This window comes from Leopardus geoffroyi, chromosome A1 (assembly GCF_018350155.1).
Source record: "Leopardus geoffroyi isolate Oge1 chromosome A1, O.geoffroyi_Oge1_pat1.0, whole genome shotgun sequence".
Taxonomy (NCBI): Eukaryota; Metazoa; Chordata; class Mammalia; order Carnivora; family Felidae; genus Leopardus; species Leopardus geoffroyi.
In genome coordinates, this window is record NC_059326.1 from 213,870,258 (window position 1) to 213,892,500 (window position 22,243).

General features: G+C 44.4%; 1 protein-coding gene across 4 annotated transcripts in view; it reads right to left on the minus strand.

Annotated features, from left to right (window-relative positions):
• Nucleotides 1–22,243, minus strand: part of PDZD2 (PDZ domain containing 2) — a 368,370-nt gene that overhangs the window by 231,309 nt on the left and 114,818 nt on the right. For all 4 annotated transcript variants that reach the window (XM_045440968.1, XM_045440958.1, XM_045440936.1 and 1 more), the window contains one exon: nucleotides 2,140–2,976. In XM_045440968.1, coding sequence (XP_045296924.1) covers nucleotides 2,140–2,615 — 476 coding nt within the window. In that variant the 5' untranslated portion in view covers nucleotides 2,616–2,976. The remainder of the gene's footprint in view (nucleotides 1–2,139; nucleotides 2,977–22,243) is intronic.

Consider the following 22,243-nt stretch of genomic DNA (forward strand, 5'->3'; position numbering starts at 1 on the left):
GAATCCAAGACTAAGAGGGATGATTTTTCAAGGTCAATCAGTTTGTAAGTGTGGGAGCCTGAGGAGGCAGCACTAGTTGGGAGTTGGAGCTGTTGACCATTATGCTCTCCCACTGGATGTCCCCTTCCTGCTCTTCCTTCTGCCTCTGCATCCAAATCAGCTCCCCTCACAGAAGATAGTTGTAAATGGTGGGGGCTCTCAGGGACAGCTCTGGGAGGGCTGCCATCAAGCTCCACTGATCCCTACTTCTAACCTCAAGGACCCAGCCACCAGGGACTGGAGTCATATTCTCAACACCAATGAATACCATGGTGGTCAGTCCTTTTTCTTTTCTAAGAACAATTTCGAACTTTAAATAGAATCATTTCTCTTCAACATTCCTCCTTGAAAGTGAAAGTAATTGCTAGTTGAGGACCCAGCCATTAGCCAAGAACATCTCTTCAGTCAGATAGGCAACCCAAAGAAAATACTGGTGAGAGTCTACTGAGTAAGTACTCATACATGCCAGCCAGGCCTGTGCTATGTTCTTTCCATGCACTAGATCATTTTAAACTTGGGCCACACTATATATATGTGACCAATGACTTCTCGTTGCCCCTCCATGTCCACTCTCCACCATTCTCTCCCCTGGCTTCTGACTCAGGTTGACACATATGGACCCTCTCAATGGGTCCCTTGCCACTGGCTTCTGCCTGGTTTCTGCCAATGGAAAGCTCTGGTAGGAGACTGAAAGGAAGGAGAAAATTAAACTTAAGGTACTTCTGCTGTGGCTTCTTCCCTTCAGGGTCTCCTTGGGTTACAGATCTCCCTCAGTGAAAGGTCACCATGATTCTCAAAGTGACCCTCTCTCCATGATTCTCTTCTCTTGGGACATAGGAGCTTTCCTCACAGGAGCCTCTGAAGGCTCCACAAAAGTTATGCATCTCAGAATATCTTCAAACTTCTCTTTTCTTTTCTCTTCCATATTTAGTCATTACTAAAACCTTGGTGTGCAGTAAAAGGTTAACACAGCAAATTTGGTGTATTCAACCTCTGTATATTCCAAGGAAAAGATTGGTTCTTGACTAACCCCTGGGAGGTAATTTCTAAGACCTTGGAATAGTCTGCTTGATGAGAGTGTCTTTGTATACCTTGGGTCTTGGGCCATACTAATAATGTAATCTATGGCACGGGCATTGGGCCATGTGGCATTAGTTTGAACTCTGGAAGGACTAGACACTGAGTAACTAAGGTCAGCTACACAGGCACTCCATGCCAGCTGACCCCCCAAAAAACCCTGATACCAAGGCTCCCATGAGCTGCCCTGGTTGACAGTACTCCATAGATGTTGTCACACACCATCGCCTGAAGAACTGAGCCCACCTGTACAACTCTACTGGGAGCAACAACTGAGTTTGCACCTGTTCTCTCGCCTGGATCCCATGCTGTGTACCTTTTACAGTTACTGGTTTTAATCTGTATCCTTTCACTATAATAAACTGTAACCCTGAGTTTTTCTGAGTCCTTTGAGTCCTTCTAGTAAATCACTGAGGTTGAGGGTGGTCTTCGACTCTGATTCATCTGGGAAACAACAGTCCGGTCATAACTTACTGAGATGATGGGTGGCCACACAGGTGAAAAATGGAAATATGCTCATTCAGATGAGATCCAAATGGATCTTTCAGGATGGGGAAACTGGGACTGAGGGCAGGGGTGGCTGGTTGTCCAAAGATACTTCTAAGCATCTCAAGGGGATTCTGGACTGTTTGTCTGTGACTAAGGTGATATGAGACAGGCAGATGGAAATACATCCAGGACCCAACCTTTAATGCTCCAACTGGAGGGGAGATGTTGGTTGAGTGGAGGAGAAGATCTAACTCAATGTGACATTTCTTATACTCTTGTGTCATGTAGTATTCCTAGGTTTCAGGAAAAAAGGAAATACTCTGAGTCTAAGTCCTCTAAGAGAGAATGAAGCATAAAAGAAACATACAAATACCACAGTACTTCAATTTAGTATTTTCCCTCTATAAGATAAATGCCATTGGCTTACCAGAGTAGGACTCAAACCCGTTGCAGTGTAGGTTGGAGCAGCAGACATACATGAGCCACAGTGGTCCCCCGTCCAGCCCCTGTGCCAACCAGCACTCCCCCACTCACCTGGCCCCACTGACATCAACTCCGACCATCAGCTGCCCATTCAGGGAGAGGATCTCATCCCGCAGTCGGACCTTCCCACTCTTCCCTGCCGGGCTGTTCTTCCTCAGCTCTGTCACCCAGATGCAGCCAACGTCCAGTACAGGGCCCTGGTGGGTTTTCCTCTTCTTGCCCCCTCTGCGCTTTTCTCCATAGTCCCCGAAAACAGGGATGTTCCCAAAACTGAGGCCCACAGTCTCTGTGTCCCCCAGCTCCTTGGTGAGGTACACAGTACAGATCTCCATCCCTGGGGGGCTGTGGTCAGGTGGGACCACACTCTCATCCACAGTAAAGTTCAGCTGGATGTACTCCTGCAGCTTCTGGATGGCTGCCTGGCAGAGCCGCTGCTCTGGGCCATCCCCGCCCTCCCTCACGCTGTTCTGCAGCCACTGGTAGAGGAGGGGCAGGTGCAGCATGGCATTGTCCTGGGTGATGGGCATGGTGCTCACTCCCAGACACCAACATCATGAGAAGACCTGCTTCTGGGGGCTGGACCGGGCAGGGCCCCATGTCCCTTGGGAACCCTGGCTGTCATCAGCTTGCCCTGTGTTCATGTTCAAGGTGGCAGATGAGCCTAAAGGATGCCTACTTGAGACTGGGCTGTTGGCTTTGGCAAGAGGAGGACAGGACACAATTAGAATAACAGTGGAACAATTGCTGTGCCTGGAGTGCTCACCGAGAGAAGGAAGCGTCTAACAAGTTCTTGTTTGGTTCCTTTCACAGCAGAGCCCATGCAGATAACGTGGAAATGGGGTATTCTTCCAGCAGCCACAGCATGACCTCACCTGGACTCATTTATGCCTGGAAGAGGAAAAAACAAAAAATTTCAGTCACAACAATGAGCCCTCTGAGACAGAACACATGGCCTCCTGTATTACGAAAGAAACATGTTTGCTTTTTCAGGCAGGAATCTAATCCTCTCCTCATTCCCCAGCTAAGATCCTTCCACCATGTATATATATACAGACAGACTGACAGAGAGACAGACACACAGACACACACACGCGCGCGCGCACACACACACACACACACACACACACACACACCCTTCCCCCAGACAGAAACCTCTGGAACACTGACCTCCTCCAGGAAGTTTTCCTGATCATCAGGGAAATAAGATGACTTTTTCCAGTACAGCCCCCATCAAACTCATATCCAACAAGGAGGCTATGTGACAAGATTCTCTGGAAGGCTGTTGGAGGGGTTCTGGACATATTTAAAAGCTTACATTCTTAGGACGTTAAAGTCTATGTCCATTTGCCTTGATCAGCCCAGCTGCATATCCAGGAAGGCTCTCCATTCCAGGACTAACAATGATGCCAAGAAGAGAAAGGGCCAATCAACAGCACAGAGAGATTCAGGCTTGGTCTTAGGACAATGCCCTTCCTAAGCCTGGGCCTCATTCCATCTTCCTCATGTAGCCTCACAGGGATCCATGTCCCTAATCATCCTACAGCTCTTAGCTGCTCCCCTTCCTTTGGTAAACTGTTGGAACTGACCTACTCTTAAGCCAAACCCAAAGCTATCTCCTACAGAGAAATATTTCTCCATGCTTCTGAGTGAGGAGACTTGGCCTCTCCTCGGCTTGCCCTTGAACACACAGCTTAGAGCAATGATGCATCTTCCCCCAACGCCCGCACGGCCAGCGGCAGTAGGCACGTCTCCCCTGCGAGAGCTGGCAGCTATCCTGCCCCCACCAAATTCTGCACAGGGCCTGGCACACGATGTGTTCCCACAACGAAAAGCTAATTGAAGTCCACTGCCAATTCTCCTTCTCCCCCAAAGAAAACTTTCACCTCCATCCTTTGTAAATGCAGAAAAATGATCCTTTTCACTCTCTTCTCTGAATTTCACTTTCATCCAGAGAAAGTCAATATAAACTATGCCATCTAAGATGGAAAACATTTTCTAGCCTTCTCAGGAAGTGATTTAACAAGGAATAATAATAAATGGGAGAAGTGTCAGAAGCCATGTCAATAATACATGACCTTATTACTCAGTAACCATAAAGAAATTTCCAATATAGCAAGGTTTGAGCTTCCAAAGAACTTGAGTGCCAGCTATTAATTGGTTCCAAATAAATCAAAAGCTTAGCAAATATCATCTACATAATCACATGCCTATTAAAAAAGAAACACAAGATCAAAGAAAAGATAATCCATAAATGTACAAAAACGGAATGTTCCCTTTGGCCAAAATAAGTAACACCTCTCACTGCAAAGTGACTCCACACAGACATATTAAAATCTTATGAATAAATCAAAACATTTTCCATCAGGCCTAGCAATCGTTATGAGTCTCCATTTCCTCATCTGTAAAATGAGAAAGTTAAGCTAAGTGATCTCCAAGGTCTGTCAAACTCAACAGAGAGGTCCTTAAACACAGTGACAGTGTCTCATTCATCAGTGTCCTCCCGCCCCCAGCACAGTGCCTGTTACCATGTAGACTCTCAATCATTTAGAACAATTTTTAAAATATCTTTTAAATTACAGTTTTAATGGTCAATGATTCAGGGACTTAGTCACAGTTCAAGTGGTCCCATACATATGAAAACAGAGTAAATATCCTGGGCAAGATGCTCTTTAAATAAGTCTGATTGAAGAAAAGCCTAGAGGACCTTTTTTTTTCCCTGCTGTCAACTTGTATTCATTCAGTAAGAATCAGGCCTTGAACTTGGCACTGGGAATATATACCATCAATAAGGCAAATTCTTTGCCCTGAAGGAATTCATAGTCCAGAGGAGAGATGCCTAAATACGTGGAAACCAGCGTGTAATAAGTCTAGGACAAGCCTCGTAACAGAATTGGCATAGGTACAATCCTGGTAGCCATGTTCATGTAATATGAGCTCCCAGCCCCTGGTGATGGGTCCAGAGCTGGGGATCTCATGCAAGCTGGACCAGTGTTTTCCCCTGAGAACTGAGCACTGGGACTGAGAGAGATAGAGACAGAGATAGAGATAGAGATAGAGAGAGAGAGAAAGTCCAGTCTTAAGTGTGTGAAGGTAACTGTAATTTTTGAACTAGGGGCCCTGGATGGCAATGTTCTACCTGCTGTGAACAAAGGAGCAAAGGAGCAAAGAAAGCCATCCTACCAAGAAATAAAATAAAATGGATCAGGAGAAGGCAGAGGTGTAAGACCAGCGAGAGAATACTCTGGTTTCCCCACAGCACTCCTGGTCTTAGTTTCAGACACACTGGACACAGCTGCACTGCTACCTTCCTCTTCAATCCAAATGACTATATCAATCCTTACAATAAATTACATTTTTAACAATTTAACTACTTAAAAAAAAAAAAAAAGAAAGGTCAAGCAAAACTAAACAAACCCCTTTAAATGAAAATAAACTTTACCTTGAGTTGTTTCCTGCACTTGGCAACTCAAAAGTTGTTGATATACTGGAGGTGAGCAAAGCTGATTGGTTCAACATGGAGCAGGTGTCCCTCTGTAGTCTATTAGTGAAGGGCAAGGGGTTAGGGTCAAGAGATATCATCCTGGCTGCTGGGAGCCCACCCTCTGACTGTGAATGTTGTGGGGGCAGGGAAGGAGCTTTCATAAAAGGAAAAATTATTTGGGGATATTTAGTCTTATTTTGGTGTTCATGGGATATGAACAAGTTTTTGACTCCGTACCTATAATTGGGAATTTCCCAGTAATCCTTCTAGCCCCCTATTCTATCAATTCCTTTTCATGGGATCTTCTATAAATAAGGGGAATAGGAGCATTCCAATCTACTACAATGATTTGAGATTGACTCAGGGCATAAGAAAAGATATACAAATTTGCAATACATGAAATGAGTAGTTCTTTCACAACATCCAATGAAACATTCAGGGGAACAAAACATTGACCCAGAGAAGATACAGAACAACAGAAACCTGCAAATAGTTACAAATACCAACCTCCCTCAGAGGTGGATCTGTCTAGAGGTCTTAATGCTTCTCATCTCGAAGATCAATTTCAGCAGCGAGCAGAAATCTGTGGACATGAAGGCCCACTGCATGTTCCAGTTCACTTTTTTTCTATCATATATAATTCTCTAATTAGAGTCCATCTCAAAGTAAACAGCCATGATAATTTAAATTAATTTTGACTAGCCTGAAGCTGACAGCCTTAGCATTCAAAATTCAAAATGAATGCTTCTTAACAGATTTTGATACTGTGTTTAGAATCTACCAACTTTGGGGCGCCTGGGTGGCTCAGTTGGTTAAGCGTCCAACTTCGGCTCAGGTCATGATCTCACAGTTTGTGAGTTCAAGCCTCGCATCAGGCTCCGTGCTGACAGCTGGAACCTGCTTCAGATTCTGTCTCCCTTTCTCTCTGCCCTCCCCACCACCCCCCCCCCCACTCTGTCTCTGTCTCTCTCAAAAATAAACAAACACTTAAAAAAAATTCTAGAATCTACCAACTTTCTAAGATCCTCTTTCAGCGAAATCATGCATGCACAGCAGGGCAATAACTGCCCCCACAAGGGGGAGAAAAGTAGTGCCGGGTTGAGGGGGCCAACAAATCTTAGATATTATAATGGTTAGTACCCGTCTGCAAAGCTCAAAGCTATCTGGCAGAATTTACTCCTTAGTGTTTAATATTTTGAGTTATAATTTTTTTTCTCTAGGATGGGGAGAGGGGGACAATAATGAAAAAGATGGGTCAACACCAAACTATATGAAACCAATCATCCGCCTAAAGTCTCAGCCCAGAGTCACCTGAAATCCATAAGCTAAATCCTGAAACTGGCAGGATGCAGAAAAGGGTCCTCAGTTTTATCTAGACCTTGCTTCAAAGATTCATACTGGGCTGTCTTTACTCACTCCTTCTTGCAATTGTCCTGAATTCTTGATGTCTTCCTATTCTGGAATCTGCTAAGTTCCAAGTTCCTTAGTCTTCTTTTCTTCTGGACTAGATTCCTCTTTTTACTTTTGGGAAAAGCTCACATTTTAAAAGTGAACCAATGTTGATTAAATATTTACTGTTCATTCAACAGATGTTCATTGAGTGCTTATGCCATGCAGGGCCCTAAACAAAACAGACAACATTCCTACAAAGCCTCATGAAGCCTGTATTGTGATGGTGGCAAATTAGTAAACATAAAATACTATAATGTCAGATGGGGATTGATATTATGAAGAGAATCAGAGCTTACTGAGTGATGGACGTATGAGCAGATTAAGAAAGGCCCTCTGAGAAGAGACCCAAATAAAGTGAGGGATTGAGTGAGAGAATATCACCCGCCAAGGGCTGTTCTCTGCTAAGGAGACAGCAAGTGCAAAGACCCTGATGTGAGAGCCTGCTGGGCTCCCTGGGGATAGGTGTGGGGGTAGATGTGGCTCCAAAAGAGGGAGTGAGGGGGAATTGGCCCCAGTGAGCTGGAGGCTTCCCCATTGTCTCATTCTCCGTAAAACAAGGGCGGTGACACCATTTTACCCACACTGGCTTAATGGCTAATGTTTTCTGAGCATAACCACACTCAGACGTTCTTCTAAATGAGCACTTTCCATGGATTACCTTACTTATTTGGAAAACAATACTGTAGGAATATATTGTTAGTATCTCCTTTTTAGAGACTCAGATAAATGACAAAATCAGAGAGGCTAATTAAGGACCAGAGAGGCTAATCAGGACTAGAAACCAGATCCACTGGATTTGGTCATGTAGGTTAGCACTCTGCCCTGTAATCCCAGCTGCCAATGGGCCTCATACAACACATAAATAGGTACCTTGTGTCAGAAGCGGGTGGCTTTCTACCTAATATCCATTCTCTCGTCCTTTTCTTTGTGGGCCTGATATATTCAACTAAATCCCAGCTTCTCTTGGAGGCATGGAGAAATTGTTACATGGTGTTTCTTTAAGAGATTCTTTAAGTATTCTTTAAGAGAAGAACAGAAATGAAAACATAAATCCCCATGTTATTTAATCATTGTTATTTGGATTTTTCAAAATCCAACTAATGAGCTGAATTAACTCCCCCCAAAATAACACACTGTGATACCCAGAAGTGTAGGAACTAGAAGTAATAGAATCTAAAACATAGAATTGGATGACAAAGGGAGGGAGGGTGGCAGATGCCAAGGACCCGGGTATTTACAGACTGGAAAAGTGACCCTAGCCATTTAATGTAAAACATTTGGTTAAAGTGCCACCTGCTGTACCTTGGAAAGTCACTGATGTGTTCACTGAGGCTATGGTGTTAAATATGGTAGGAAACTTTTAGAATATGGGTAGATGATTTGACACTCTCAGCAAAGTCTAGAGCTCCTCAACTCAGCCAGCAAGTGAGATGGGAGGAAATGTCACTTTGTCAAGGAACATACTCTTGTCATTGAGCCCGTACTCTACATTGCCAGAGAGGCTCAGATGCTGGACCCTTGTAGTGCTGAGAAAACCTGCTTGATTAGAAGGGGGTGGGTGGTACCCTACCAGACAGAGGTTGTAAGTCTTGAGAAAGGTGTGATTACTCACTGGAAGCCACTGTTTCAACTGTTCCAGCAGTACACATTAAGTAGTATATGTTAAGTTAAAATTTAGGGTGATGGACAGAACTCATATGCTAGAAATGAAAGAAAACAAATCATCAGGAATTGACCAAGAGCCTACTAAGTTGTGGGGGAATCATACTGCCAAAACCCCAGCCCTGGTTTGGCTGGGATGGCTCAATCCCCACAGCAATCTCATAACTCCAAAACCCCAACCCTGGTTTGTAACAGCCTGGGATGGCTCAATCCCCACAGCAATCTCATAACTCCAAAACCCCAACCCTGGTTTGTAACAGCCTGGGATGGCTCAATCCCCACAGCAATCTCATAACTCCAAAACCCCAACCCTGGTTTGTAACAGCCTGGGATGGCTCAAACCCCACAGCAATCTCATAACTCCAAAACCCCAACCCTGGTAACAGCCTGGGATGGCTCAATCCCCACAGCAATCTCATAACTCTTGCTCTCACTTCCCTGGGCAACTCACATCTACAAGAAGTAGGCAATGTGTACAGCCCCCAGAAAGGGTGTCCTTCCAAACCCACCACAGAAGTGGCCACAGAAGACAACGAATGAGGAATAACCTTCCAAAGAGAGGCCAGGGCCATGGAGGCAATGAACAGGAGTTCCTGTCACAAGAGGGAGGGTTTATACCCTTGCTAGTTTTGCTCATGAGGATTAGGTCATATGGACAGTGACTGCTGTGTTTTCCATGGCTCCTCTCATAAATGGAAGTTTTTATTGTAGTTATTCTATACCTTTTCCAGCATTGCATGTGAGTTGTACCAGGGCTTGGTCACAAGGAATTATATCTAGAAGTGATGGGAGGGACCACACATCACCCAGAGATCCAGGGCTCTAATCTTGATAGACTGACTGGATCAGGCTTAGGTGACACCTCCACTGGGAATGGGGAAACCATGCATGGAAAGAAGATTATGTCTGAGTAACCAAAAGAAACTGGCTTGTTGCTTACATAATATTCATTCTCTCCTCTTTCTTACAAAAATCCATCTGTGTTTAGGGGCAAGTACCCAATCAAAAAACCTGTTTCTTAGTGCCCCTTCAGAGAGAGGTGGCCATAACATACAGTCCCGGCCTATGAAATAGTTTGGTGGGGTTACCAGAAAGGTTTTTTTTTTTTTTTTTAAGTTTGTTTGTTTGTTCATTTATGTAATCTCTATACCCAATGTAGGGCTCAAATTATTACCCCAAGACCAAGAGTTGCATGCTCTTCTGACTAAATCAGCCAGGCACCCCCAGAAAGGGTTTTTTTTTTTTTTTTTCATGGGCACTTTTTGTCTTTTTTCTTGCTGAAAATGCGTATGTGATGGCTGGAGCTTTAGCAGCCATCTTGTGACCAACCATAAGGCAAAGGCCTGACATCTATGAGCATCTGTACCAACCGTAGACATTCTACCTCCAGACTTCTTATTACATGAGAGAAAAACAGGCTCCTACCTTGTTTAAGCCTCGTTAATTAGAAAATCTGTTATAGGTGAACAAAATCCCCTAATGAATATATTGCTTTAATTCACTCTTTACCCTCAGATTCAAGATTGAGAATACAACCCTGAGTGTTTCAACTTTAGCCCTGCTACTTTGTCAATTAGCAGCTATTATTAAGTTTCCACCTTTATTTGGGTCACCAAAACAACAACAACAACAACAAGAACAACAGCAGCAGCAGCAGCAGCAGCAGCAGCAACAGCAGCAGCAACAGGGCATATTTTGCCCTTAAAGAGCTAAAAGCATACATGAATTCATCCCATCATTTACTAGTACCATTGTGCAGCCCCAGGTGTTGCAGACAAACTCACAACTGATTGAGAAACATTGCAAATACAAATCCTTGTGATTCCTTTAGGATGGCTTATATTTTGTAAGAACAAGGTACTGGCTAATTTTTAACTACATGGCCACCTCTAGACGAGCTGAGTGGCTGTGCATATGAGACAGAAGAAGAATTTGGTCCAGCGTTTATTTCATGCAATAAGAATTAATTGTGTCAGGCACTATGCTAGCCTAGGGAAGAAATGATGAACAGCCCTGTGGAGGCTGTGGTCCACTGGACAAAGAGATCATTAAATAAAGTATGTGAAGGGCCATGAAGTGGTACATTTGTGGGCAAGTGATGGATTCTGGAAAGTGAGGCTTTAAAGGTCTATGCTGGGGCCTTAGGGGATGAGAGAGGTGTTCCCATATAAATTACAGAAGATGAGGACTTAGAGGGGACCTCAGGGATTTCCACATCCAATCTTCAGTTTGAAAGATGACAGAAACAGACAACAAGACAAGATGAAGATCCTTTGGCTTCTGGGTCTCTTAACTCTTGAAGAGTAGGAAAGAAAGGAAAAATAAATGAAAGGAAAAAGAATGACCCAACAGCTATTCTGAGAAGCTAATACTTACAGATATTGCATGTCCTGAAACATGGACTATTTGCCCAAATAACAAAAGACAGGAATGAATAGAAATTGAAGAAATTCACAAAATATCATGCATGTTTTCCATCATGATAAGTGCAAGAAAACATTTGGGGACTAGAAAAACAAAATGAATACTATAAATTATTTCTGTTACTTCTAAAATATATTTACTGTGGCTTCAAAGACTGAAACAAGTTTGTACATCTGAAGTTTATGACTGTTTACTCAGAACGTCAAAATTTGGCCAGTTCTGGATTAATATTTCCGGAGTTTAGATATGTCGATTCTAAAAGACCATGATGGTTGGGAAAAGAGGGTATTTCTGAGGTTACATACGTATCTGTGAAATGGCAATTCAATGTTTTGAAATAGATGCTATCTAACAAGTGGATAATAGACTGAGACAGAAACAACTTTTGTATTAGCAGCAAGATAATCATGAGTCACTGTGGTTGTCCATTTTAATGTGATCATTGTGTCCACTCTGTATGGACCGGCTACCCATGATGCCACCAATCTGTCCTCCATAACCCTATAGACCACGCCATCAACATAGAGCATGCATTATAAGTTCTTCTTCAATTTTACTGAAGGTCCAAAAAAATTTTTTTAGTATAGTGGACACATGATGTTACATTCATTTCAGGTGTACAACACAGTGATTCAGCATCTCTATACATTACGCTGTGCTCACTGCAAATGTGACACCATCTGTCACCCAACCCCATTACAATATTACTATTTTCCCTATGCTGTATCTTCCCTATGTATGTACTCCTGTCACTTATTCATCCCATAACTGGAAGCCTGTATCTCTCACTCCCATTTTGCCCCACTTGAGTTATTATTTTTTTAATGGAGACTTTATAGTTGTTTCTTTCAGAACAATTGCACTGTTTAGCTGCGTCTAGTGTTTAGACTTTTGGGTAAATAATCTACTTACTATATATATTTAAGTTCTTAGCATGTAACTGCACAGGATCTGACTTCATCATTGAATATTTTTAATAGCCAGTAATATACTCTGCCATAGGTATAGCTATAGGTCCCCAGGCAAGTCATCTAGCATCTTTGAGCCTCAGTTTCCTTATTTGCCAAATGAGATGGTTCTACTAAGTTTCTTTCTGGTTCTAGCATTTTCCTAGACTTTGGAGCTGAGTTAGCGAGCCAAAGAGGGAGTCACTAGCCTCATTTAGAAGCATATACACAACACATGGAAGTTTTAAACTGCACAAGAGATGGGCCAAATTGCTTTATCAGATTTTGAATATCTGCCAAGACAAAGGGAGGAAGGGGGGCCCTTGGGTGGTTTTACATTCGTGGCTTATAACCACAGTTCAGCTCTTCCAGAAGACAAGAAGAAATATATCCTACTGAATAAAAGCTCTTTGGAACAGCAGAAAAAAAAACAAGGCTTCAAAAAGGGGGAAGCAACTTGCCTCAGGGGTGGGGTACAATAGGAAATCCGGTGTTTCCAGTGAGGCACCACAGACTATCCAATTTGGCAAGGGCCTTAACTGTGTAGAGACCAGCCTCTGCTCCCTCCCTCCCAGACTGCATGCTGGAAACAGGGCTGGAGTGCCTGGTGCAGACAGAGTATCCTCAGAGGAAGCCCAAAGATCATGGAGCACAGAGGTTCAGCCCGTTTGCATCTCTGAGCATCCCCTTTTCCCAGGCTTCGCTGAGGGAAAAAACTCAGGACAATGGTGATGAGAAGCAAGTCAAAGTCATGGGAGTGAGAGAAAGAAGAATCCTCATTTGCCCTCTTCCAGGCAGGAGATCAGAATTAAGAAGGAAAGACTGAAGCCCTGTGACATACCAGTGCCCAATATTCTCTATGGACCCCATGTGCCATCTTGGCTGTTAAAAGAGGTGAGAGAGAAACGAAGTAGAGTGAGAAGAAGAGAAGAGATGGCAGAAACTTAGAGGAACTAGCTTGAAAATCATCCAGGGGAGGTTTCATTCCAATGGAGAGATCAGGAGAAATGAGGAGGTTGGACGCGTTGTCTCTTAAGATCCTGCTGTCGCTGTGTCTGTGTTAATGTGCAGGAACATGCGCACAGGCAAAAGATGTGGCTGGGGAAGGCCACTCGTAGGCCAGGGAGATGTGACAAGGTGACCCCGATCTTGGTCAAATTCCCTCACTCATGTCTTCAGGCTCCCAGGCTCAGAAACCTGACTTCCGTCTGCACATTGACAGAGTATCTGCCTGTCAAGTGTAAATATACAGTTACCAGCAAGAAAGCTCATTCATTAATTTTCAATTGGAAATACAATTATTAAGTGAGCAGGATGTTGGCATTGACCCGCTCACTGCCGGCTTTCCCTACAGACAGGATGCAGAGGAATGCAAGCTTCAGAACAAGGAGAACCAGGTGAGCACAGGAGGCTCCCCTAGCTGAAGCTCTCTCCACTCACTCTCCCACTCTAACCTGGGCTCTGCAAAGGAAAACTGTTCACTTAGCTAAGACTCCCTAACACTAGACAACACTTGAAAAGGTATTCCTAACATCTAGCTCCTGGAGGCTTTCTTTTCTGTTCTCTACATTCACTACCCCCCTCTATTCACACCCCTTTCTTCAAACTGCATACCATAACATCAGTAGTGTTGATTTCTGTTCTCTGAATTATGGTCATAATCACATTTGGGCCCATCTTCTCCAAGATCACTATGATTCAAGGTTTGAATTCTGTTTTTACAGAAAATTTCTTCACTTGGGTGTTCCGGAGGCTGGCTATTCAACTGTGTATGATCTATGTACTGGTTTCATGCTCCACATAGAAATCTGTCTGGTTTCTAAGTTCAGAGTTGTGGGGAAGGGGTCTCGCTACTGCCCCCCGAGTACCTATGACACCTGACAGATTTAACAAAACTATAGGAGACCAAAGAGTGGTCACGAAGCGGCCACCCTGCAGCGTGGCTCTGATTTGCTCAGAATGGTGTGTGTGAGCTTGCAGGAGGTGAGGACAGGAGGTGAGGACAGGAAGTGAGGACAGGAGGGCCAGGACTAAAGTCACAAAGGAAAAGCCAGGGGAATCAATGTTCTCCTTACCACTCTTGACCTGGAGCCTTGCTGAGTAGCCTTATGCTGCTGAAATTCCAGAGAGCTCTACCATTTCCCAGAGCCCCATGGCCCTGTGGCAGCATCCTGGCTACACAGATGGGGGAACAGATTGAGAGGGGACCTGCGATTCAGTTGAGAGGCAGAGCACTAGGCATCCATGACGTCACTCGGCAAACACTCATTTCGGCTTGGAAGCAGGTTCTCGTCCATTAAGGCAAAGTCGCTTGCCAGGAAAATAGGAAATTGGAATTTTTTAAAAAAACACTTTTATAATTCTCTGTATTAGAGAAAATGGAGGCACCAGGGTGTGTCTAAATGGGGGGGGGGAGTAGATAGTTGGGTCCATTATGGATTTAAAGTTTTAGGACAAGAATCTAGTCTTTACACAGCTAGGCCTCCAGAGTAGGCACGGTGGACAATAGATGCTCCCAGGCACCCTGTTGACCTGGGAAATTACCAAGATTAGCAAAATGGCCATTACCTGCCACCCACCAAGTTCTGCTGAAGCATTTCCAACAGGCTTTAAGCACCCTGGTCAGATGACTCCAGGTTCAGGATCATTCTCCCTGTGAAGCTGAGCATGTGCCGGTCCAACTCTAAAGGAATTCTGTAAAAATAACTGAAGACCTGTTCTCAACATGAAATCGCAAGTCCCTTTGCCTGAGGAAGTGATTATAAACTTGGCCTACCTCCCCAGGACGTACTCTTGCCCCCTGCCTGGTGGGGCCCCGTTGTAGCTCTGCTCTCTCCTGCCCTGTCTTGTCATTTCCTTCCTTTCCCACTGTGCTCCAAGACTCTCCATTCCACCTTCCACCCAAGCCTTTCCCACGAGTCTCATGACCAGAAAAGAAATGGAAAGGAAGATGCCTGTGCTTCTGGGGTTCCTGGGTTCTACAAGATAGACACTGGATTCCTCGGGCAGGAATCATTCATTCACTCCCTCCTTCATTCAACAAATATTTATTGAATGCAATAAATAAAGTGACGTCCTCACCCTCAAGAACTGAAAAGCTGAAGCAGTCTTCCCAAGCTGGGATGAGCCTCAGAATCCCTGGAAGCCATTGTGGCATTCAGATATCTACATTTATAACAAGTGTTTCGAGTAACTCTGACCTAACAGAGCTTTTCTGATGAAACTGTTGGTTGGGTTGAATGAGAGGTGTTGGCTACTCCATGACTCAGAATGGAGACCATGGGAACAAAGTCAGCTCTAACATCCTAATGTTTCAGGAGACCCCTCATTTCCTACCCATATAGGGGTATTCGATTTAGCAAATAAGAATATGTAGTGTCCAGTTAAATATGAGTTACAGATAAACAACGAGTAATGTTTTAGTATATCTCAAATATTGTAGAATGTTTTAGTATATGTGCCATGCAATATTTGGGACATATTATTCTGAAATTTTATTGTTTATCTGATATTCAAATTTAACTAAGTGTCATATATTTTAGGTGGCAGCCCTACATTGACCCCATCTCAACATGAAGCTCTTAGAGCCTTTGACCTGCATGTCTTGTCTGCCCTTTGTGAAGTAATCCTACCTGGCACCTGTGTCCTTGTGTCAATAAGCCTTTCACTTCCCCCTGGATGCAAATATCACCCGTGGGCCAGGGCCCCTCACACCATGCAGGCAGAGAGAGAACGAGTTAGCCCTGGGATCATATCTCAGCCTTGGGTCTCATGTGCCCAAATCTGCTACACCCAGCCCAGTTCCCTTTCTTGAATGCCCCTGCTTGCTGGTCCTCTCTTGCCAGCTGACCTCTAGTTCCACACAGTACAACTATGCCACAAGGATGAAAGGAGACAAGGAATAGAAAACTGTTTGATGTGAACACTAGAAGTACCCTCCCGGTGATTGTCAAAGTATCATCCAGGAACCATAACCTCCTGGGGTTTACAGTCACAGCTGCTCTGGTTTTATCAGTTGTATTTATTTTTCTGGGTAAAACTTTATTTGAACAAAGTAGCTAAAAACCGTTTGAAAATCACTAGAATATACAACGAACTCTATGGCTTATTTTGAGTTGTAGAGGAGACAGCTGACTGTCTACACAGCACCTGTTCCCTCTTTTTTACCTCCTAACAGAATTCTGACTTTTGTTCAGAGATTCATCCATCCTTTTCTGAGCAGTAGGTATCTCAGCTCTAAAAATGGGCTGATCGATGATAACATCCTTCCTCTTGCCAGCAGCAGTTTCAAGAATGGACAGGTGATGGGGTGCCTGGGTGACTCAGTCGGTTGAGCGTCTGACTTTGGCTCAGGTCATGATCTCGTGGTCTGTGAGTTTGAGCCCCGCATCAGGCTCTGTGCTGACAGCTCAGAGCATGGAGCCTGCTTCTGATTCTGTGTCTCCCTCTCTCTCTGCCCCTCCCCCACTCATGCTCTGTCTGTCTCAGAAATAAATAAACATTAAAAAAAAATCTCAAAAAAAAAAAAAGAATGGAGAGGTGACCCAACACTGGTCAGTGAGTGAGGAGGTAAAGCCTTGAAAGGGGCCTTCGGGAAAACCTTAAGAGTAAGTGCTGAGAAGCAATAGTCCTTCTTCTTCCTCTAGATGTCATCAGGGCTCAGTCGAATGTCCACAATTTCTGCTGCCATCTTGATACCAGCCTAAGATGAAGCTTAATGTTGAGGATGGTACATTGAGAAGGAAAATGAAGTTGAGACCGTGATGACATTGTGAACCTTGTAGAACCACCAAATATCCTTTCTGTGGATGACTGTTTGGGTTGGATTTCTATTTCCTGCATCCAGAAAACAACCTGCTATAGATGTGGTTCTATGCTTGGGGCTTCCTTTTAAAGGGAAAGTCAAAGACAGACATGCAAATTTGAACTTCTGAGATTCGCAGCAGGAAATGTGGATCTACCTGCCTCTGTTTCTATCCCAGAGGGCAGAAATTTGGTCATTCTTCTTTCTCATAGTAGGAGAAGAATTGAACTAGCTTTCCCTTTTCTATAATTTGAATACAAATAGTCTAGTATAATGTTTGTTGATGAAGTGTTGAAAATAAGTTTATTCCTCCCTCTGACAAAACCTCTATATTTAAGCATCCTCAGAACCCCAAGAGGCAGCACATGGTGTTTGAACGGCCTTATGCATTTTTCTTCGGAGCACAGGCAGAGGCAGAAGTGAGGGTCCCTCCAGCACCTTTAAGGTACAGAATCCCACAGCCCATGGGAAGAGTCTGGATCAACTATACCACTCCCTACCTTCATGCGATTGCTACCTTCCCCTCCAGTGAGTGTTGACCTAACCCCCTGGCTTTGAGGGTGGAGCTCCCACTCTGGAAACTTTCTACCCATGGTGCCTTCTCCTGTTTCAAACATTTCCATAAACCTATAAATCAACTTTTCAGAAGAGAGTTGGAGGCTTGACTCTGGGCTGTTGACTAAAAAAGTGAGCTTGCTTCTTAGGGATTCTCAATGGTACAGTAGAGCCACTAGAAACGAACAACATCTTTAATCTACCTACAAAGACATAAGTAAAGTAGTGGATGGCTCTAAGCCAGGGGCTCTTATTTCAGTACAGCAAGACTGAAACATAGTGAAGGATGAAAAGAAAATGTAATCTGGATTAATCATGGACACTAATAAAAACAAACACACAAAACTGGCAAGAGGATGAAAACAGACATAGCGAATCAAGGCCAGTCCACTCCATAAATATTTACTGAGTGTCTACCACCCTGTGCCAGGCATTACCAAAAGCTGCTGAAAATACAAATTGAGTAAGTTCTGTTTTTGCCCTCAAGAGAGTCTCAACTTTCCTAGGGCCAGATGTTTAAATAAGATAAATCTTAAGGAATGAAAGAATGCACAAAGTGGGACTTGCATAAGGTGGGAGTCATTCATACAAGCCGATTCATACGAAATTCTCAGAGCAAACATGTAGGTAGTGTACTCATGCAACAGGCAAAAGGGGTGACATAGAGGCTGTGCCCATGTACTGGGTGGTGAATGGGGGTGGGAGATTAACATGAAGGTTGGGGCAGATTATGTTTGGCCTTCCCTCCTGATCCCATGCTTCCCAATCCAGTGACTTTCCTCATGTCAGCAACGGGTTTTGGCTGGTGGTGGTTTTATTTATTTAATCATTTAAGCAAGGGAATATTATAACCAGATATGTGATTTCATTTTAGAAAAATATCAGTATGGGAAAATGTTTACCATCACAGGTGAGGAAGTAGGTTACAAGGCAGTTTGTTTTTTATTTTTTTTTAATTTAAAAAAAAATTTTTTTAACGTTTATTTATTTTTGAGACAGAGACAGAGCATGAACGGGGGAGGGACAGAGAGAGAGAGGGAGACACAGAATGGGAAGCAGGCTCCAGGCTCTGAGCCATCAGCCCAGAGCCCGATGCGGGGCTCGAACTCACGGACCGCGAGATCGTGACCTGAGCTGAAGTCGGGCGCTTAACCGACTGAGCCACCCAGGCGCCCTGGCAGCTTGTTTTTAATGTTGTATTTATTTTTGAGAGAGAGAGTGCAAGCAGGGGAGGGGCAGAGAGAGAGGAGGACAGAGGATCCGAAGTGGGCTCTGTGCCAACAGCAGCGAGTTGGATGTGGGCTCCAACTCACGAACCCGTGAGATCATGACTTAAACCATTAAGTCAGACACTCAATGAACTGAGTCACCCAGGCACCCCTACAAAGTAGTTTTGATTGCATGTCAATTGTGTTTAAGATTGAAAACAATCTCTTTGAAAGATATTCATTAAAATGATTGTTTTCATTTCAGGGAATCAAATCTATGAGTGGTCTTTCATCTTGAAATTTCTGGACTTCTAAATCCTTATGAACGTACTTTTGCTGACTGAAAAAATTCTGTGTGTCGGGGGCACCCGGGTGGCTCAGTAGGTTAAGTGTCCGACTCTTGGTTTCCTCTCAGGTCATGATCTCACAGTTTGTGGGTCGAGACCTGCATCAGGCTCTGCGCTGATGGTACAGAGCCTGCTTGGGATTCTCTGTCTCCCTTTCTCTTTGCCCCTCCCTCCCTCTCTCTCTCTCTCAAAATGAACTAAAAACACAAGTGTGTGTGTGTGTGTGTGTGTGTGTGTGTGTGTGTGTGTGTGTGTGTGTAAGGATACAGACGGGATTTCTACAGATTGAGTGAGTCTAGGCAGCAAGGATACCCACTGGGAGACTGTCCTCATAGCTCAGGTGTGATCTCCTGACCGCCTGGACCAGAGCAGTGGGAACAGGGCAGCTTCTTAAGCTATTTCAGAGGCTGAGTTGACTAGTCCAGACCTCACGCAAGTAGATTGGTAGGGAAGGGGATGGAGAGGAGGAAGAGTCAAAGGTGACCCAGGGGATTGGCGAGAGCGGGCAGCTTACCCAACAGAGAGGTCCCTTATTCATGTTGGCCCTGCCCTTTGCCTCATACTCCAGGCATCTGAATTTGGCCTTCTTGTCAGAGACCCAAACTAGACTTCTTGCCTTCCTCTGGTCACACTGGCTACAGGAGCAGAGGGAAGGCCAAGTCCTTCCTTCTTACTGTAACAATGGATTGCCCTTCCCCCACATCCACCTCCAACACCCTGCTTTCCACACCTGTGAAGTCTTACTCAGAAACTCCCTGTCTAAACTTCCTGGGCCAGAGAGAACCAGGTTTGTTATCAGAAGTTCACAAAGGCCAGCCTTCTTTTAAGGTAATTAAAACTCCAGTGTGGGAGATCTTTGGCAACAACTACTTTTTCCACCTAGCGACTCTCGCCACAGATGTGATAGTCCACCAGCTTAGGAAAGCCAAAGCGTTACACGGGAGCCACACACACACACACACACACACACACACACACACACACACACTGCTGTTTCGTGAGTGCCGCTCTCCGCTCCCTCTTCCCCTTGTAATTCCCCAAAGCTCCCATTCAACCGGGGAAAATATGGATCCGATTAGGAGCCAAACAGTTGCAGCCTCATTCTCCTTTTACTGACCGGAGGAGGGGAGGGCAATTTCCATCAGAAAAGCCGGGGGAAATGAGTGACAACTACAGAGCTCGACCAAGGACTAGGAGCTGCAAAGGAGAAAATTGCCTCTATGAAGTCAAACCCGTCTGCGGATAATGGACTGTGGAATCCATTCCAGGCCACCACACTCTTCTGCTTGATCCCATTAATCTGTCACTTTTCCCCAACTACACTTCTATTCCTGCCACCTAACAAGAGTGTGGGTCCACTCCCCACTACATAAGGATCCATGGAACACGAGGAACAGGCAAAATCTAAGGAGAAGGCAACACTTACAATCAGCAGATTAGCCATGATCCAGCTCCACATTTCAAAAGGAAAACAATTTTGATTCAAAAAGTAATTTGATAAAGACAACTTTCCAGAGCTTAGGCATAAAGACTTTTGCACTATATTGTGATGAAGAAAGGCTCATTAGAAAACAAAATTTGGTCAGTGATGTGCGGAGTTGGCTCTTGCTGGCTCCCAAAAAATGACTGAGGTTTTCTGGAATCTCACAAGCTGGCTGACAGGTTGGTAATTTGAAATCAGCCATGGTGGGATCATTTATACCATGGAAATTGGCAAATGCTACAAATCAGGTCAGCCTCTTCCCTAGCCATTTGTTAAACATTTACCAGCACACCACTGAGTGTGATTTTTTTTTTTCATTTAAAGGCCTACTTATATACACATTGGTGTGTGTGTGTGTGTGTGTGTGTGTGTGTGTGTGTAAATCAAGACAAAGTAGCTAAAACATTAACTGCTTTAATTCTAGCCAGTGAAACGAATAGCTTTTTATATCTTCTTTTACTTTATATATTTTTTCTACAGAGAACACGTATTCTTTGTACAGTAACCAACATTCTGGAAAAGAGAGCAATTCCTTTTCCTTCTGAACCCTCTGACTCATCCTTCTCCTCTCTGTCCTCTTCTTTGATCTCCTCCTGTCCTGGCATCCCAGGTTTTTATTCTCTTCCTAGGGTGCTGCTGAAATCCCAAACTATTCACCCACCCGAGACAGGCAGAACGCTAGGTAATGAGAACAGGTGAGCTCACTCCAGGCTCCAGGCGGACAAAGCCCAAACTCAGCCCACACCAGGCTCACCTGCAGGGGTGAACTGGTCTCTGGACCCTTGCCCTGGGCACAAAGCCGTTGTTGGTAAGTTAACAAAGGAGCAATAGCCAGATGGGGATAGCAGGAATCTCAGCCCAGGTGACCCCAGGCTCTGTGGATAGGACAACACCATTTCTTCAGGTATTCATGTAGGCTTTCCCCACCTACATACTGACCACTCCTATTATTTGTTGAGCAGGGTGACTATTCAACACTTTCACATCTAGTACCTCATTGTATCCTTGTCATAGTCGGGTGTTTTCCCAATTTAGCACATATAAACGTAGGCACAGAAAGCCCATGTCATTTACCCAAAGTCACAAAGCCAAGGGCAGAGCTGGGACAACAATGCAGGTATTGATATTGACCTAAGGTTTTATCTCTCAACTGTACTGAATACTTCACAAGACCCTAAGTTTTGGATCATATAGTTTTAATGAAATGAGCTCCCACTTTCTCACAATTAAAGAAGTCCAAGACAACCTTGTCAATGGAAAAGGGGATACTAACCCCAGTTGGACTTGTTTTCAGAACCAGTTTATGGTTTCTGCAGGAAGGTAAGATTCCACCGTGTTCTTTCCTACTTCCCATACACTCCCTGTACGAGAGATGTTGAGTGTGAGCTGAATGATGGCTTTATTGCTGGTATCACTTTTTGACCTGTTTCACCTCCTAATCCCACAGACTGTGGGACCCACCTATTGCCTCCAAATTCCTCTGCCTCACAGGAAGAAAACGGCTGGGATAGGAAGGGCTGTGTCACACTCCATGGGATCTCCTCAAGCAGGCAGTGGACAATGTATGTCCATACCACAGTCTGGCTCTGGTCTACACAGAGCCTCTTGGCTCTGGTTACTCAGCTGGCCTGCAGAAACTTCTGGTTGGCCAGTGACACAGAGGGCTGACCCTGTGCAGATGGGACCCTTCTGAAAACAGGAGGGACGGCCCTCCAGGCAATAGTGCCCAGGAAACCATGAGCAGCTTTAGCAAAAAGGCAGCACTGATTCCAAAGTTCTGTTGACCAACTTT